The following is a 19473-nucleotide window of genomic DNA, read 5'->3' on the forward strand; positions in this document are numbered from 1 at the left end:
TTGCTAATATTTTGCCATTTTCGCTGACGTGGCACGCCACTTCAGCGTGCCAGCATGGAACTTGACGTCCCCGTCTGCCTAGCTAAACGGCGCTAGCAGCTCCCGTCAGTCCCCATCTCTCTGCTAGTGGAACCCAGTTATCAGTACCTTCTTCTTGCGCGTGAGGAAGCAGTCGAAGGTGCCGGCCCAGGCGTCGCGCTTGGTGAGCAAGCTCCTGAGGTTGAAGAGCTTCTTGACGGTGGCCGGGATGGAGGAGTGCTCGAACTCCGACATCGGGTATGGCCCCGACAGCCTATGCAGCACGGTCCCGGGCTCGATCCACGGCGACACGAGCAGCGCCGGGACGCGGACGCCGAGGCGGTCGAAGCCGAAGAAGAAAGGCGTGGCGCTGACGATGCCGTCGAGGCTGGGCACGACGCCGGCGCCGGCGGGCGTGGGCACGTGGTCGTAGAACCCGCCGTGCTCGTCGTACACCTCCCACTGCGGCCCCGACCGCAGCGCCTCGTACACCTCCTTGACGAACCGCTGGCCTTCGGCCACGTCATGGGACGGGTGGTCGTCGTTCCCCAGGAGGATCTCCAGGTCGAAGTAGCGCTGCTCCACGACGACGTAGCTGGGCAGCTTTCCCTCCCGGCAGTGACGCCGGAAGTCGAGGTCGAAGGCGTGGAAGCTGCCCGCGTACTTGAGCTACCGGAGGTTCGAAGGAGACGCCCTCGTCGTGGAGCGCGTCGAAGATGGTCCGTTGCGGGAGCCCCGCCACCAGCGCCTTGGTGTCATTGCTGACGAGGCCGTGGGAGGTGGCGGAGTGCACGAACAGCCGGTTGGGCTGCATGGACGCAGGGTTCGACGCAAACCACCGGTCGCACACGGCGAACTCCTTCACCAGCTCGCGGTACGCGGGCACGGCGTCGGGGCGAAACCCGCTCATGACGGTGCCGGACATGCCGGCTTTCTCCTTCTCCGCCTGCTGCGCGAAGCCGGTCATGGGCAGCGCTGGCACGCCTGGCGGGGTGATGGGCGTTGTGGCGGCGTCGATGAAGGGTGTCCCGTACACCTGCGCGAAGCTGGTCATGGGCGGCGCTAGCAGTGAGTAGCAGAGAGGGAAGCTAACGGGCAAGCTGCGTGGAGGAGGCGAACGAGCTGATCGAAGCGTATAACGGCAGGCTCGCGGCGAGGGTGGACGGCAGCGTGGAGGAGGGGGAGCTGGCGAACAGTTACGGGCGCCATTGGTCAGTGGAGACGGAGGCGTTAACTTCTACGCTGACGCGCTGATATGGCATGACACGTCAGCAAAAATAGCAAAATATTAGTTTCTCAAGTAATTTTGTAATTGGCACGATAAAATTGGCAAACACAGACCGTAAGAGTGGCAAATAGTCAGCCTCTCTTCACTGCGTAGTGCGAACACAACACAAAGCCAGCGAAGACAGCAAACAATGGGGAGCACGAGAGCCACCAGCACCACCTCGTCTCCCTCCTCTGCTGCCCGCGGGGGCGGGGGCGGCGGCGCACACGTGCTGCTCCTGCCCTGCCCGGGCGCGCAGGGCCACACGAACCCGCTGCTCGAGTTCGGCCGCCGCCTCGCTTACCACGGCCTCCGCCCCACGCTCGTCACCTCGCGGTACGTGCTCTCCACCACCCCGCCTCCCGGGGAGCCCTTCAGGGTGGCAGCCATCTCCGACGGCTTCGACAATGGCGGCATGGCCGCGTGCCCCGACCTCGACGAGTACTGGCGCCAGCTCGAGGCCGTCGGCTCGGAGACGCTGGCGGAGCTGATCCGCTCCGAGGCCGCCGATGGGCGGCCCGTGCGCGTGCTGGTCTACGACCCGCACCTGCCGTGGGCGCGGCGCGTGGCGAAGGCGGCCGGGGTGCCGGCCGCGGCGTTCCTGTCGCAGCCTTGCGCGGTCGACGTCGTCTACGGGGAGGTGTGGGCGGGGCGGCTGCCACTGCCGGTGGTGGACGGGAAAGAGCTGTTTGCGCGCGGGCTGCTGGGTGTCGAGCTCGGGGCCAACGATGTGCCGCCGTTCGCGGCGAAGCCGGACTGGTGGCCTGTGTTCCTTGAGGCGTCGGTGCGGCAATTTGAGGGGCTGGAGGACGCCGACGACGTGCTCGTTAACTCATTCCACGAGATCGAACCCAAGGTGAGCTCACCCTGACCACGGCCGGCACCTGTTTGTTGTTTTGCTCAAGTGATTTTTCGGTGCTACTTGCACATACTCTGTTTTTCTTTTACTAAACAATCGATTATTGTTCTTTACAAACGTCAAGATTTGTCCATATTCACGTTTCTTTACTGAATAACCGATGATTGGTCTGTTTGTTGTGATTCTTTCATTCTACTTCACCATCATATGATTGATTTTCTTTTCGACACATTTGCATTGTTAACTGAGCAGGAGGCAGATTATATGGCACTAACATGGCGTGCAAAGACAATAGGCCCAACCTTGCCATCGTTTTATCTTGATGATGACCGTTTGCCGTTGAACAAGACTTACGGTTTCAACCTCTTCAACAGCAGCGAGTCATGTCTGGCTTGGCTTGACAAGCAGCTTCCGTGTTCTGTAGTTCTTGTATCCTATGGTACTGTCTCTGATTACGATGAAGCACAATTAGAAGAGCTTGGTAATGGATTGTACAATTCTGGCAAACCATTCATTTGGGTTGTGAGGTCAAACGAAGAACACAAGTTGTCCAATGAACTTCGTGACAAGTGCAAGGAACGTGGCCTTATTGTTTCTTGGTGCCCCCAGCTCGAGGTTCTAGCACATAAAGCCACAGGTATGGGAAATGGATATTCTTCTACATATAAGGGAAAATGAGACTAACTGATACGAAATATACAATTTAGTTGCGTACTTTTAATATGCAGGTTGTTTCTTCACACATTGCGGATGGAACTCGACACTGGAAGCAATAGTTAATGGTGTGCCAATGGTGGCAATACCACACTGGGCAGACCAGCCGACCATATCAAAGTATATGGAGAGCATGTGGGGCTTGGGTGTCCGAGTGCGCAAGGACGAGAAAGGCTTGGTGACGAGAGACGAGGTGGAAAGGTGCATCAAGGATGTTATGGATGGGGATAGAAAGGATAATTATAGGATGAACGCCACTATGTGGATCCAAAGGGCCAAGGAAGCCATGCAGAATGGAGGGAGCTCGGACAAGAATATTACTGAATTCGCGGCAAAGTATTCATCAAATTAGTTTTCAATGTCAGTGCATTAGTTACTTCCTATCTCTGTGGATTGTATGTGTTACTGTATGTTACATTATGTCTGGGGGTTGTTGGTGCTACTTTGTGATACATACATAGGAAATGCTTCTGTGCTCTAGTACTCTAATGAAATAGGGATCTTCCAGATATAAAAATATATATACTCTTATGCAGCATTTGAAAGCTTCTAATAGACTTAGTGCTTAGTTTGGTGCATGGTTTATTTCTTTGTTTTGTTTGCTCTTTGAGAGCTTGCTTTTTTTCAGCCGGAGGTTGGACTTGTAATAAGGGACGGTTAAGTGCATTACTTATGCAGAGGCTAGAATAAAAATCCCTTCCTTTTTTTATGCAGTATTTGAAACGTTGTAAGCATGCATTTTTTTTTTAAAAGAGAGCATTATCCTGTGCCTTGTACATGTTACATTATATTAATTTCAGAAGAACTCACATGCAACAAAAAAAAACCCGATGAACCGCAAGTTCCTTGCACCGGAAATACCAAGGTTTCATTCATGTGTGTTTACAACAAAAAGAAAAGAATAGCGAATTTAAGAGCCTAGCTACCAACTAATTTTTGTAGGAAAGCATTACCAACTAAATTTGTTACTTAGAACAAAACATAATCTCTATAGAACAAAAAAGGGGCTAAGGTTATCAGCAACCGGCCAAGAGGAATGGAGTATAGATGTCTAGATGGACCGGGCCAAATGTGCTGGCACAAGGCCCACAATTTAGGCCCCACCTCAAGAATGAGCACTGCCTGAACTTTATTGGGTCGGGCTAGCACGGTCCATACTATAGTGTCGTGCTTGGGCCTAAGGCAAGTCCTATTGGGTAGCATGGGCACGGCCCGATATAACGATTGGACCAACTAAACCCATTACCCCGCCTTGTATGTAACAGGCGACTCCCTTGCTTCTGGTTGCTCCCGCATCTCCCAAACCCTAATCATTGCGCCCTCTGTCCCCCTCATCTCCTACCGTGACAGTGGCTCTGTCACCCTTGTGGATCGTGGTTGCGGCCTCACCTTCGGTGTGCAGCATCTCCTCACTCTCCCATCAATCCATCTACATCCACCTGTCCCTCTCCTTTTTCTACATACCCTCTCGGGCTCTCGGCTCTCACCGTTCACCTTTCTAGCTCTCCTAGCTTTTTCTTCTTGGTTGATCCTATATCCGGTTTCCGTCATCTATCTCATGGAAAATAGGAAGATGTTGTCTCACAAATTGTGGCAGAACCACCTAATCTAATGCCTCACAGGAGTGCTTGTCTTCCATTATACACTAAGCACTTGAGGGAGAACACTAAATTACTCGGTTGTGTCGGGCACACCCCAGGGGAGAACCCGAAAATCCACATTTTTGCCATCAGATCACAAATGAGAGAATAAAGCTTACATCATTCTTAACCATTTCTTACATCACTCGTAGTACAACATCAGAGTATAATATTTAGCATTATAACAGCAGAATGTAATCATATTATCAGAGTTATAACCAGTTTAATTTAACAGCGGAATATAAACATGTGATAGAAATTACAGCGGAAATAAATAGATATTCATAGCATGATGAAGCATTAGTATATAAGTTATGACAACAGATTATAAATCTTTCATTTATGAAAACATTTGGTGAGAGTTGTAAATAAACTACGATCGCATCGTAAAGGAATCATCGCTGAGCCCACCAGGAGGTGTCCACACACAAGGGTCAGCTCTAGCATCCACCTGTCACCTGCAACAGGGGGAATAAAACCCTGAGTACTCAATTGTACTCAGCAAGACTTACCTGACAAGAGAAAAGAAAAGACTCCAAGGATATGCAAGGCTATCTGGCTTGTGGGTTTATTGTAATTGCAGGAAGCATTACTAAGCGTGCGTCCTTATATTCGATTTTTATTAATGACCGCATTGGTTCATTAACTAACCATTCTATGTAAGCACCTGTACTACTTTCAAGCAGGTGGTATGCAATCAGATTTTCCTTTTCTTTCCATCTTTCATCTTTCAGTTCTTACTACGGTGCTAGGCATGAAACAAGCCGTACTGGATTGCCCGGTGATTCGCGAATCAATGCCCCCAGCTGGGTACCCCAAAAACACATGCCCCGCTTGTACCCAAGGCATAAGCAGGACCAACCCATCACTCTTCTATCCCGGGTGTCTAGGTCCCCGTCCAAACTTGGACTCCAAGCCCCCGCCCCTGAGTCCCGGACTCAGTGCGGTGTAAGGACCTCCACCATCTCCACCTCCAATTAGTCGGTCCGGAAAGAGCCGGATCTGCAACAAGAGAGCAACAAGTCTTCGAAGCGCCCATACCCATGTATGTGCTCGGGATAACAAGTCGGTGACTTGCCTCGATGGCTTATGCAACGATCGGTCCTTAACCGACCAGACAGGGAATGCAGTGTAAGCAAGCCATGCCCCGCGTCCACGGCGACACGACCTCTTACACCCACCAATACCCAAACCATATCCTTGCCCAGTCACCATTTTTCTTTCCACCATTTATATATTCCAAGTGACAATAATCTAATAATATATTTCCTATCTCTCGCGAGTGACAGTCAATCACTCGACTTCTACCGGAGTCCTGTAGCATAGCATTCTACACAATCATGTCATACTAGTAAGACTCATAGGATAAAGATATATATATGCAAGTGGGTTTCATTCAACTCCTTAAAACTTAATGCACAATTATACTTTAAACTGCAGAAAAGTAGGGGTTATGCACCGGGGCTTGCCTGGGTAAGATATATTAAAAGTTAGTATCTGCATCTTCAGATCATCCACCATCAACTGAATAGAAAGCTCATTGCATCATCTCCTGGAGAGAATACCAATACACCACCTTCGGATTCCCAATCATCCTTTGATCGATCTGTTGATCCATCATCGTACCTATATGATATGCATGCGATGCAATGCAAACATGTAATTAATCCACTGCAATCGTGATTCGTAAAATATGACGTACGCCTCTCGAGTTATCGGGCTAGTTCTAACGACGACCGTACTTAGGCTACATATACATGTTATCGGATAAGGCGTTATTTTCCAGCAATTCTTTTAGTTATATAATCCCAAGTTGTTTCTTTATTTCATTATATCGATTTAATCGTTATTCGAAATAGAGCATTATTATTTATTTAGCAACTAATGATTCTAGAGCTACAAAGATTATGGTGAGCAGCTAATATTGCTAGGAACCTACTGTAAAGATTTCAGATCCAATACTATTACCAATTTATCAAGGAAGTTCCTACAAGTTTATATTTTGCAATATTAAGTATCTTGGATTAATTATATAGCTCCCAAAAATATTATCGAACTATTTGAACAAAATATACTAATAGGTTGATCCTGATTTTAGAGACTCATTAAATCTGGTTTCATAATTTTTGGACAATTGCACAAATGTATATTGATTTTACAATTTTATTCCCGAACTAAATTAGCTACTTGTTTTAGAAAATCAAGGGACCAGCAGGCACCAATTGGCCCAGTGGAGACCGGCGGTACTAGGCCAGCCCAGCTGGCGAGCGCAACTGGCAGCCCAGGCGGCTGAGCGGCCAACCCACGTGCGGAAACAGGCCGGCCCAGCGGGGCGCGGCCGGCGGCCCAGCACGCGGCAGTGACACGGCCCAAGCGGGGACAAGGCGCGGCACAGGGCGCGCGCGGCCAGCGGCCCACAGGCGCATGCGGCCCAGCACAGTGACGGGGCACGAGCGGCCCAGCAGCCAAGAGCATGCCGGCCTATTATGCAAAAATGCCCCTGCGTTAACCTCTATTTGACGCGAGATCCCTAGGCACTATTCAATTGAGTCGCGTACTTCGCATTAACCACCCCGTATAATTTTTTTTCTTGGATTCTTACCCTTTACCTTGTATTCTAAAGCAGAGCACCGGCAGGGGAGCCACCGGCCGGTGGCGACGGAGGTGAAACGGCTCCGCGGCGGGGGCATTTCGTTGGCTCCAGGCAGCAGGCGGACCCGGCCGAGCTCGGCATGGCGTGGCCCCGGCGGATGCGAGACACTGCAACTGCGGGCGTGGCCACGACGAGACGCGGCGCGGGCACCGGGCGTGCCTGCGCGCGACGGCCGGCAACAGGCAGGCCCCCACCCTCGGCACCGAGCGGCCTGGCACCGTGCCTTAGTGCTGTAGGCTACAACACCCAAGCGAAAGAGGGAGCGAAGGGCCGCGTGTGGCTCGGGCGTCGACGGGAGCTGCGGTCTAGTGGGAAAGAAACGGCAGGGCGCCGGCGCACTGGCGAAGGTGGCCCGGCGGCATCGGACCGACCACGGCAACACGGGCAGCAGCGGGGCCGAGGGCGCGGCCAGCGTGGAAGGAGAAGCGAGGAGGGATGGCGCCGTGGCTCTCGTGGGCGGTAGTGGAGCGGGTCATGGGGCGGCGTGGAGTTGTGCTCGACGCGGTCCTGGGCAGTGGCGGGGGCGGACACGACGGAGACGTGGCGCGGGGAGGAAGAGGAGGGGTACCGGTACTCGCGGTCGTGGTGCCGCTGCAACCCGTGATGGTGCCGTGATTGTGGTCAGGGAAGGAGGCAGAGAGAGGAAAACGGCGGAGGCAATGATGAGTGGCAGACAACGGCTCAGACTCGGCGCTCAAGAAGTACGCGGGCAGGTGCGGTAGGTGGATGGCAGCTCGGCAATGCAATCGGAGACAGAGGGCAGACCGGGACAAGACGAGGCAGAGACGTGGGAATTCGTGAGTTGAACTTTGCTCACCGGCTACGGAGACAGCAGAGGCAGGGAGACGTCCCGTCGATCAGTTCACTTGAACTAAACCACGACAGCCAGCAGCTTGGCACAACGTCGACGGTGCCGGTGCACGTAAGGCCGGGAGTGGACATGGCGTGGCAGTGGTTCGGCAGCTGCGCGCCAACACACACAGAGCATGAGAGGACAAGGCGAGGACAGGGGGAAAGAACAACGTGCTCCAAATAAAAATTTCGGACCAGACCACCAGCTTCGCAAGCAAGAGATGAGCAGTCGGTCAACTTGTACACTCTTGTGCAGAGACGACAGACAGGGACGGTTGAGGACGATCAGAGATAGAGCAAGCAAACAGCGTGAGGGTTCAGCCAACTTCATCGATGCAGGGACAGCGTGGCGCGACGCAAGTAACTCGGGTGATCGATTCAGAGCAGGGAGAACGACACCGTCGTACCCGCGAGGCAGGTGGGACGAGTGGCCAGCAGCACTCTCGTTTTCATTTCTATTTCATTTTAAGTTTTAACCCGATTAACTTGTTTAGGAAATTTTTCTTAGGCCTAAATCGCAGTGCTAAACAGGATCGTAACACTAGGGGTGTTACACAAATCCACTTGTATGAAATGATCTTGACATTTTGATCACAATGTTATGTGACTATTTAAGAACACTCTGGGCTTCAAGGAACTCTATAAGGAGCTTTAAGATACTATTTCAAACATCTAAGATATTTACAAAGCTCACAAACATAATAAAAGTTACACGTGTATGATGTACAATACATGAAGAACAAACTGTGTATGAGAGTGCAGAAGGCACATATATGATTATTCAAATACGAGCTGATGACGTTTTCTAACCCGAAGAATACTCTTGGTTGTTTTCTACTCAGTCGGGTAGGAAGGCTTCACGGCAAGACCACACATTCCCCGTTTGTCAGAAATGTCCTTCTCCATCCTTAGGAATCCCTTCTCTCCCCCATGTGGTGCCCCATGAATTCTTCAAAATCCAATAGTTTGTGCCGTCACTCTCCACGCCATGATCCAGCTCAGTGCCGCAGGAGCCAGTCATCACACCACCGGAATAAAGCATAAAAGTCCTGTCACTCGACAGACACGGGTTGATTGGCCACGGCCTTCATGAGTGCAGCCTCATTGTTTACTGGCACGTCCTCATGACCCTTGATGGTCGCGGCGCTCTTTGATCCGCCCTTGCACTTGCCATCTACTGCCTTGTATGGATAGCTGGACTCTGGTGGCGAGGCCACCATTCTTGATGACGAACTCAAAGGCACTGTCCATCCAGCCACCCTCGCAACCCTCGTCCATGCTGTGGGTGTCACAGTCCACCGGTTCTTGCTCCGATAGTGAGATGAGGTTGCCGGTGCTCAGCTTCACAATGCCCTTCATGGCAGCTACGGCCGAGAACGCCCAGCAGCAACCTGCAATAATAATTGTTCGTGTCAGTCATTGTAGATGTCATCACAGGAGCTTAATCCCCATATATATATATATATATATATATATATATATATATATATATATATATATATATATATATATATATATATCATCTCGGAAACAATCAAGTCTTTCAAGTATGACCAGAAATGCACATTACCACATTGGCCTTGGTTCTTGATAGGTGTGACAGCTCCCTTGGTCCTCCAGTCCACAGTCGTTGGAAGCGCGCTGACACTCAAGTTCTCGTACTTGAATCCAGTTGTTATTGGAACCTTTTCTCCTGAAATTGGTTTGAAACCTTTGTTTGCTTTGAAGTCTTCAGTGCTCAGGTCGGCGAACTGGTTGACACCAAGCCAGAACTTGTTGTTCTTATTGGCGTTGAACGACTCAACGAATGCGACATTATCCTTGAACACCTCAAAGCGCCACGCCTTCTCAGCTGCATCCTTATAAACACGGCCATACTCAGCCATCCACCTCTCATGCCTCTCGACCATGGCCGCATCGCTCAGCTCACGAGCCGCTAGGACAGAACTACATAAGCAGGCACAACCAAGGATGGCAAGGAGGAAAGCCTTGGAGCCGACCATGATCTACTCTGCTGCTGTTTCCAACTGGTTGCTGTTGCTTTTGTGTACTCTCTTTGCTATGGATGTGTGGAAATGAGGAGTGTGGTATGTCTTTATATAGCCCTCCTATTGCCGTAATGTGTAAATCAGTGAAGGTGTGGATTTTTTTAATGCTGCGAGTACATACATATGGACCGCAGCGTGCAGGTCAAGTGTGTTACTCATTATATATTCTTGTTCTTGCTGAATAAACGTATGGTATCTGCTGAGAGTGACCCACAATCAGCTAGAAATACAAATTAAAGTAATCCTAGAATGCGCGTAGTAACCTCCACATTAGTTAACTGAAGAATTAATATTTACGTCACAGAACGTACACCCGAATTACACACCGAACCAGCTCCTCCAACTTAGCAAATTTCTACGTCCAGGGGCGTACTCCGCCCAATGCCCTCCATTGCTGATCCAGCGGCAAGAAGCAAACAGCCATAGAACCCAGCACTGACGAGTGAGAAGGAAACAGGAGCAAAAAGGGAAAAGGCACGAGAAGATTTAAAAAGTGAGAGAACTGCACAGACGGAGGGTGAAGGAGTGATCGCCGGGTTATTCCATCGATGGAGGGGACGATTCGTTGGGTTATTCAAGCGCTCGAGTGACAAGCTGCCCTAATCTTGTATTCTGTACCATGGAGACTGAAGAAGAGGCTAACCAAGTGAATCGCGATCTTAACAAGTGAGTAATATAACCCCTATGTATTATTTGTTACTTGATATCAAATGGATTTTGTTGTTTCAATTCCATGTACAGCACTACAGCTACTCTTTGCTTATATATTCTTTTTGCCATGAGATCTAGAATTAGTAAAAGAATTTTCTCTGCAATTGCATTAGTCCCCAACATATGTTAATGGATTGTATTGTTTCAATCCCATTTACAATGACTCTTTGCTTATATATTCTGTTTGCCATGAGATCTAGAATTAGTAAAAGATTTTTCTCTGCAATTGCACAAGTCCCCTGCCCATGTTATGTTTTCTGTTCTTGAGAAATGCTACCTGGTTTGGTACCTCACGTTGGCATGGAATTTGGAAATTTGAATGAAGCTTGGGCATTTTGGCTTTTGCTATGGTGGACAACAAGGCTTTGAGGGCATACAAACTAAAGAACATCCAATGTCAAGATTACATCATGCAAATTTGTTTGTGCAAATGAGGGTCATCAATTGCCAGACAAAAGACATCATCTAACAAAATGCCGTCAAGCCAAAACTAGAACAGATTGTCAAGTCAACATGAATCTGAAAATGGATCGAGAGAAGGGAATTCTACAAGTGTCTGCGCTGGTTTTGGAACACAATCATGCACTACACTTAAATGTGTCACAAAGGAAAATTTCAGATTTACAAGCTTTTGAAATTGAAACAGCAGATGATGCAAGAATTGGGCCAAAAGCTGCCCATGAGTTGGCTACTCGCCAAGTTGGTGGTCCACTTAATCTTAGCTACACCCTTCTTGAAGAAGGGGGTGATACTGACAAAAGACAATCTTGCTAAAAGGAATTGGAATGGTAGTAAGGCTTGTTGTTTTTGTAGCACACTTGAAACTTTCCAACACTATTTTTTGATTGCCATTATGCCAAATTTCTTTGGTGTGCTGTGTTTGTTTTGTTTGGCATTAATCCTCCATGGAACACGAACCATCTTTTCAATAGTTGGTCAAAGCTAGGAGGTTCCAATCATAATCATCTATTATTGACTAGGGTTGCGGCGTTTTGCTGGGCAATATGGATCACAAGAAACGATATGGTTTTTGATAAAGTTCAACCAAAAACTTTTTTGCAGGTTCTTTTCAGGGGGACACACCGGTTACGATTTTGGGCTCTCTTGCAGCGCTTGGATGACGACAAGGAACGGATTCTTGATGCTTGCAAGCTACTAGAATCGAGAGCCATAGAGTTCTTCGCATCGTATGGATGGTCCTTCATTTACCGTCTTGAACTTTAGTTCTGAATCTGTAATAAGTTTTAATTATGGGTGTGGTACTGTAGTAAGTTTGATGCTTCTTCTTCTTAGAAGAAGGCTGAGGCTGGAAATTTTCCATTATCTAAAAAAATCTACACCCTCCGTGATCGCCAGAATTATTTGCGGACTAAGCGCCAACGAGAGATGGCATATGGACAAGCAGGTAGTATGCTTAAGTATTTTCAAGACAAAATTGCTGAGAATCCATCGTTCTGGTATGCATTGCAAATGGATTGTGAAGAACAAATAACAAACATATTCTAGGCTGATGATAAAATGATAATGGATAATGCACACTTTGGTAATGTTGTTAGATTTGACACTACTTTTGGAACAAACAAGGAGAGCTGGCCTTTTGGTGTGTTTGTTGGATTCAATCACTTTAGATAACTATAGTTTTTGGTGCTGCTCTCATGTATGATGAGACATTTGAATCCTTCAAGTGGTTGTTTGAGACCAAAGCTCATACTGGACAACAGCTTAAAACTTTCTACACAGATCAGGATGTAGCAATGGGAAAGGTAGTTGCAGAAGCATGGCATGGATTATGCGCCTTCCACATCATGCAAAATGCTAAACATCTACATGAAGAGAAGGATGAAGAGAAGGAAAATGTGAAGAAGAAAATAGAGAAGAAAATGGAGAAGAATGGTGAGAAGAATGAAAGCTTAAGTATTCTATCAGATTTTAGCGACCACATGTTTGAGTATGAAGACATGGTACAATTTGAACAAAAATTTAACCTCGTGAGGCAAAAGGTAAGCAAGCAAATTTGGTTGGATAGTATATACAAATTGAAAGAAAATGAGAAGTACACAATTGAATGTGAGTTTGAACAACGACTTGAAAATCCATTTCAAATCTGTCATCCGGTTCTTTAAGCATTTGATTAAAAGAAAAGTTACCTAAATTCTAAATTTGATTAAAGGAAAAGGTTACCAAAAATGGGTATGAGGAGACGACCACCTATGTCATTGCAGGCTGGCAAGTTGTATACACCTATTATATTTGAAGCTTTTCAAGGTGAATATGAAAGATCCTTTGCAGCTTGGACCAAGGCGGTAGATGAAAATAATGCATATCTAGTAGGAGATTGTACATACGAGGAGTATAAATTTGTTGGCGATCCTTTGAAGCAAATAGTTATATGCAGCTGCAAGCAATTTGATAGAATTGGGATATTGTGTGGTCATTCTCTTAAGGTTCTTGATTTGATGAATATCAAGTCACTACCACCACAATATGTGTTAAAGCATTGGAGACAAGGAAAGCGTGGACTGCAACTGTACAAGACAATAAGGGAAGAAACATAATTGAAAATCCAAAGATAGATGTCATGCTTCGCTTAAGATATATGTTACATAAATTTCTCAATTTGGCACATCAAGTAGCCAACTTTCCTCAATGTGCTGTGCCAGTGGACAGCACACTTGACATCCTTGGCAAGCAAAATTTCCATCTGTTCCGGATTTTCTAGAGAGGGGGGGGGGGGGGGGGGGGAAATTAAGGGGCAGCGGCGGTCATGCCTCCTAGCTCACATGCCCTCCTACCTGGCTTCAAATTCAGGTATTAAGCTTCGCCTTATCTGGTTGTGTTCCAACTCTAAAGCTAAAACTTTCTTGAGTTTAGCCTTAGTTCTCTTAAGTAATGCTTCTAGATCGTCAACGTAGTTTATCAGAAGGTCAAAACTGGTCATACATTACCCTGCATAAGATACAAAAGTGGACAAAACAAGGGTAAGCCTGTTTGAGCATAGGTCAATGGTTATTTCGATCACATCAATAAGTATAAGTTTATCAATACTTCCTTTGGCTAGCTACCTTCGCCGGCAACGACGCCAGAAATGTTTGTTGGTATTTATTAACTTGTCACTTATTTTAAGTAGCCACCTATGATATGCTTACATCTCTTAGCATTACTTGTACTAGGTTGTCATCCCTAATGATGATGCCAGAGATGCTTATTGGTTTTACCTAGTATTACTACTAGAATAATACTAAGTAGTTCTTTATTATTTCAGGTGACTAGAAATAATATATAGATATAAAAAGGAAATATGCAGAGCTTGTCTTCCTTCGTAACCACATCCTACATGCACCTATATTTGGGGAGTGGACTACTAAGGACTCAACGGGAGTGTCACATCCGTGATCTACCACATGACACAAAATATAGGGTGAATCCATAGGTAAACAATGTATAAGCACCTTGCTTACACAATGTCGACCACCCACCCATGGATCCTTAGACCGAGCGCTATACGAACTTATGCATGAACATGATGATAATCCAACTATACTAACCATATAATCAAAGTAGATGATGAACATTATAATGAAGAACATAAATGAGATGAATATTAATATTGTCATAACAATTGTAGCAAGCATATAAAAGTAATGGAGTTACAAAAGAGAGAGGTACAAAGATTATACCAAACCATGCTCTTGACAAGATTGGGAATCCAAGCAAAGCCTGCTTGCCTCCCTCTAGACCTAGCCTAACTAGCTATGCCCTAGAATTGATGGAGCTCTAAGGATGATTAGGGTTTGTCTTCTCAAATGACTTCTCTATCTCTAGATGGGAGGGGGGTAGGGGTTGGTATATATAGGCCGGAGCGTCCATTATGAACCATTGGATCAAACCGACTTAAAGGACAGCATAGATACAACCTAGGAGACGGTGGAAAACCAACATTCAAAGGAGGTGCTGTCATGTGGGCCTAGGGGGGCGGGCGCCCTATAGGTGGGTCAGTTGACCCCACCTGGCAGCCACTCGGGCTCCGCCTCGGTGTGGAGTCCTCTCGAGTCTTCTGGTGTCTGTTTCGCTAAGGATAAGCATGATTAATTCTGACATATAGGTCCACCTTGATGGTTTTCTAGATAAACCCTGTAGAAAATATAGATTCACCAAAACTCATAGAATTTATTAATTTAAACCCCTAGACCTTTGTTGGTGATTATATTTATGCCCTTATGCATGTTATATTGATGGTTTATAATGGTTGCTAACTATCGTCGACACCCATCATGTGCCATGTCGAGAACCACCCCTACGCATATAAGCCAACACTCTTGTGTTGCTACGGCTTGAAGATGCCTCGGTGGATTTACTATTTATAGGCACCAAGCACCCCAACCTAAGGAAAGAAGCAGGCGCACATCCCGAAAAATCATGAACCACTCCCCGAGAAAACACCCGCGTCCCATCTAACTCCACACTAGGCCCATATACCCAAATCAATCAAAGGCCCAGCTCTAGTCGAGCATGATAGGGGCGTCGCTGGACCGGTGCCGCAAGCTAGGTACCCACACGTGCCTCCCTCCCCAAGTTTTAACGTTGCTCCGACCCATCACACTGGGCCCGACCATTGAGGGGCTGTAGTTGGGGGGAGGTACCCCCAGCACCGCTCTTCCCCTAACCCGTGACCCAGCGCAGGCTTAGCTAAGCCGCCCTCGTACCACCCCGCGATGAGGTTGTCCTTCATCAATTTATTTCATCTGTGCGTTCAGGTGGCACGCTCAAAGGTCAGCTGCGCCGAAGGAGCGTGGCGAGAAGGTTGCAGGATGATGACGATGGGTGGACCCTCACCGAGTGTGCGCGAAGGTTCAACGCCCACCATGGAGGGGACCATCCTGACAGCAGTAGTGGCCTGTCAAGGCGATTGGGCCTAGGAGTGGTTGGCTAGAGAAAGGAGTTTACCGCCGTACCCTTGGTTATTCTATAGTGCTCACCCTTAGAGTCCTAGCCCTAATGTAATTCCACCACGTCCCCGGGTATGGTCTATAAATACCCGGGGCGCTCCTGTAAGGAGGGGTTTTTTCTTAGCTACTTCCCCAGACAAATTAATAAGCATATAATCCACATTTTCAAACCGTCCCTCTCACCCTTGCCACCTATCTCGTCCATCTCCTTGTGGGAAACCCTTGGCCCCTCCTTACGCATCTCAGCGAGAGCAAGTGGCTAGGAGTGACCATACAAGCACTTCTCCCAAATCAAGTGCACCCAAGGAATATCCAACCTGTTATAGAATTTGTGAAAATCTTTAAGACCAAACTTTCATTTTGTATGCTTAAATTCAGAACCCCCAAGCCACCACTGTCTTTTGGAAACCAGACTAACTTCTTCCATGCAGCCTTTGGTGGAGCCTTATTATTAATATCAGAGCCCCACCATAAACAATGTTTTCCTTGCAGCTCGAGAACTGACCGGCGATGACTCGGCCATGATGGCGAGGCACGAGCAGTGGATGGTCTAGTAGGATGACACTAAGAAGGCATATTGGTTCTAGGTGTTCAAGCCAACATCAAATTCATCGAGTAGTTCAACGCCGTCGGGAACCAAAAGTTCTGGCTTGCTGTGAACCAGTTTGCCGACCTTAGTAACGAAAAATTCAGAGCAACCTAGACCAACAAAGGATTCAACCCACATGTGGTGAAGGTGCCCACAGGATTCCACTACAAGAATGTTAGCACCCTTGCGCTTCCGGCAACTATATTGATTATATAGGCCATAGCGTTTAGTTCAACAATAGTTACAAAAGAGAGGGGTACAAAGATTATACCAAACCACGCTCTTGACAAGATCAGGAATCCAAGCGAAGCCTGCTTGCCTCCCTCTATACCTAGCCTAACTAGCTATGCCCTAGAATTGATGGAGCTCTGAGGATGATTAGGGTTTCTATCTTCTCAAATGACTCCTCTATCTTCTTATGCGGGGGGTAGGGGTTGGTATATATAGGCCGCAGCAGTATCATTTCTGGCTTATTCCAAAATAAACGCATGGCTCCTGATCTCCCGGGCCAAATTCTATATAATACCACAACAGTATCATTTCTAGCTTGCTCAGCCTGCTTACTTCCCCTTCTTTCTTGAGCAAACTTCAATAGTCAAAAGCCACCACCGCCAATGTCTTAACCCTAGCAAATCCTCTGTTCTAGCAAACTACCGTTCAAGTAACCTCTCTTAGATTCAGATCCATTTCGGCTACAATGGCAACCAACGACCATGTTCCTGAGGTACGCCTTCAAACTTCTGCCTTTCAAGTGTTAGCCGCTACTCTATATTTTCCTTTTTCTTAAATTCATCCCAACTGGTTTCTAGGAAATGAGGAACAAAATTTTGATTCCATCGGCTATTATTACTAATGCCTATTATCTTGGACCCATGGGTGACCCTAATCCATCCAATTTCATCAATCAAGAAACCAACCAGATCCCCTTCAAACAACCTACATTAGATTTGTCTTCTTAGAACACCAAAACTCCTCTTAGAAACTGGCCCAAATGCCTAAGGAATGGAAGGATTGGTTCCATAGGGTATCAGAGAAAAAGGCTGGAGATTGGGAAATTTATGACTTAAATCAATGACTGACACTCTCACTGTCTGGAATGGAGATGAATGACTCGCTTCTGATTTCTACATCTTACTTTTGGTCCAACACTTTGAATGCTTTTGTCTTTAGTCACGGTCCAATGACCATCACTCTAGCCGATATTTACATGTTGATCGGCCTTAGAATAACAGGATCAATGCAACCCTATGATTTCTTAAGTGCTGGGTCCAAGAAATTAGCCAAAATATAAGACTGTGAAGGATAGGCAAGCTATATTCTGAACCATATTGGGGATGGATCAATTGTTGATGAAAGAGAGCATGTAGCTTTCCTAAATATGTGGCTAGAAAAATTCAACTTTTGTGGGTTATCTTGCAGACCAACTTATAATCATAAATACATGGCAAAACGTTTAGCAGCTGGCAATGAAATTCCCCTCAGAAATTATCTGCTAGGGTCTGCTTATCACCTGATGCACCAAGTATCTATTCAATTACTGAAAAATGAACTAGTGCATACTATTAGTGTCCCTTGGTGGTTAACACAATTGTGGTTGAATTTGTACATGCATAAAATTGTAAGACTCAATCTCAAGAATCCGAGCTTCCCTTCTTCCAACTTTGCTGAAGATTATAAAGGAAAAGAAGGAAGAACTCGACAGTGTATGAATTATGGTCAAGCTGCATCAACCATAACAATTGCTGTTGATATAGGCCACCTTTTCAAGAATTTTTTTAGAGGGTTTGATGCAAACATCTTGACTTGGCTACCTTATGATGAGGATGAAGACAATGAACTAGTCCTGCTAGTTAAATTTCGGTTTGAAACAGGTTGCTTAGATGAAATAGTTGCTACAATTTTTAGTTGTATTATCAAACCCTATGTACCATTAGCCGAATTTTGCCATGGCCATGGTAAAATGGATATTGGTTCTTTTCTCCCAGATAACCTCCCATCTTATGAATTCCATAATCCTTCTTTTGTGGCCCGTGCATTCAGCCTTGGTCAACTACCTCCTCGACTATTCTTTAGGAACACTCTAAAGCCAAGAGAAGGTATCAGCGAGATGATGGAAACTTCTAGAGTTTTTCAACTAGGATCAGACCTTTCTTCTCTTTACCTACATGAATAGACAATAGCTATCTTCTTCTCAAATTTGTTTGCTTCCTAGTGGCAAGAATGACACTCTCACCTCTTCTGCAGTCCAATTCATCCCAACTGTTTAGCCCTAGATGAAGAATTTGCTTCTAATAGTGAGGTAATTTACTACTTTTTCTTTTAGAAGGATTATCTAACAAGTTCTCCTATCAATTCATCTAACAAATTTTTTTGCAGGATATCAAATTTGATCCGCCAAACGTGGACAGGAAAGGGCATCCCATAGAATATTATCCACCATGTCCAGCCCCAAGAATGGGATCAACTGCACCCACTTTGAAAAGTTGATAAAAAACCTAGCTGCCCCAACAATACTCACATATCAGTCTTCAAAATGCAAGGCAACTCAAGGTGTTACTTAGAAAACCACCACTAGGAAGAGACTTCGCAGAACAAAATCATCAATTGCTCAGGTAACTTAACTTATCTTCCCCCTTAAGATGATATCCAACTTCTAATTCAATCCCTTTCTTGTAGTCATCAACTATTGCATCTCAATCTACCTTGGGTGCCGAATTGTTATCCTAGGCATTTGAATCGGCGTCTACCAACCTCTCATCAGTTAATCCTCCTAAGGAGCTGATTACAACTAAAATAACCAATGCTTCTAACAGACCCAAAATAGCAGAAGATGAGAATCTCTCTACTTCACCTCCAGATGTCACCAAGGTGTCTCCTCAAGACTTAAAATCTTATGTAATCCTCACTCATCTCTGATCATTCTCCTTTATCAGACACCACCTGAGAAAACATCAGCACAAGAGCAAAGGTCTAACAATCCAACAGTTGAAGATGATCCTATTGATGCTATTACCCAAACCATTGATTCTCCAACTCAGCAAACAGTCGATGGTAAGAAATTCATATGCTCATTCCTGTCCTTCTATAACAAATATAAACCGAAAAACTTCTTGATGCTTGCAGACACCAACATCGAAAGTCTAGAGCCAATAAAACCAAATGTTGAAAAAGATGTT

At 46.4% G+C, this 19473-nt stretch overlaps 1 protein-coding gene and 2 pseudogenes across 1 annotated transcript; 1 reads left to right on the top strand and 2 right to left on the bottom strand.

The window, feature by feature from the left end:
* LOC136494528 (non-specific phospholipase C4-like) lies at nucleotides 1-985 on the bottom strand (annotated as a pseudogene).
* Nucleotides 986-1425: 440 nt separating this feature from the next.
* LOC136494526 (UDP-glucosyltransferase UGT13248-like) lies at nucleotides 1426-3377 on the top strand. Its single transcript, XM_066490679.1, has 3 exons — nucleotides 1426-2141; nucleotides 2397-2781; nucleotides 2873-3377. The coding sequence occupies exons 1-3, from the start codon at nucleotides 1437-1439 to the stop codon at nucleotides 3208-3210; spliced, it is 1428 nt and encodes a 475-aa protein (XP_066346776.1). The 5' UTR covers nucleotides 1426-1436; the 3' UTR covers nucleotides 3211-3377.
* Nucleotides 3378-8837: 5460 nt separating this feature from the next.
* On the bottom strand, nucleotides 8838-10006 carry LOC136494645 (senescence-specific cysteine protease SAG39-like; annotated as a pseudogene).
* Nucleotides 10007-19473: the final 9467 nt, after the last annotated feature.

The sequence above is a fragment of the Miscanthus floridulus genome, chromosome 11 (genome assembly GCF_019320115.1).
Source record: "Miscanthus floridulus cultivar M001 chromosome 11, ASM1932011v1, whole genome shotgun sequence".
NCBI classification, from domain to species: Eukaryota; Viridiplantae; Streptophyta; class Magnoliopsida; order Poales; family Poaceae; genus Miscanthus; species Miscanthus floridulus.

What these genes read in the sequence shown, in the direction of transcription:
- LOC136494526 (XM_066490679.1), top strand. Translation starts at nt 1,437, where the DNA reads ATGGGGAGCACGAGAGCCACCAGCACCACCTCGTCTCCCTCCTCTGCT. An exon ending in TCCACGAGATCGAACCCAAG is followed by an intron (nt 2,142 to 2,396) that starts GTGAGCTCACCC and finishes TTAACTGAGCAG; the next exon opens with GAGGCAGATTATATGGCACT. An exon ending in TCTAGCACATAAAGCCACAG is followed by an intron (nt 2,782 to 2,872) that starts GTATGGGAAATG and finishes TTTAATATGCAG; the next exon opens with GTTGTTTCTTCACACATTGC.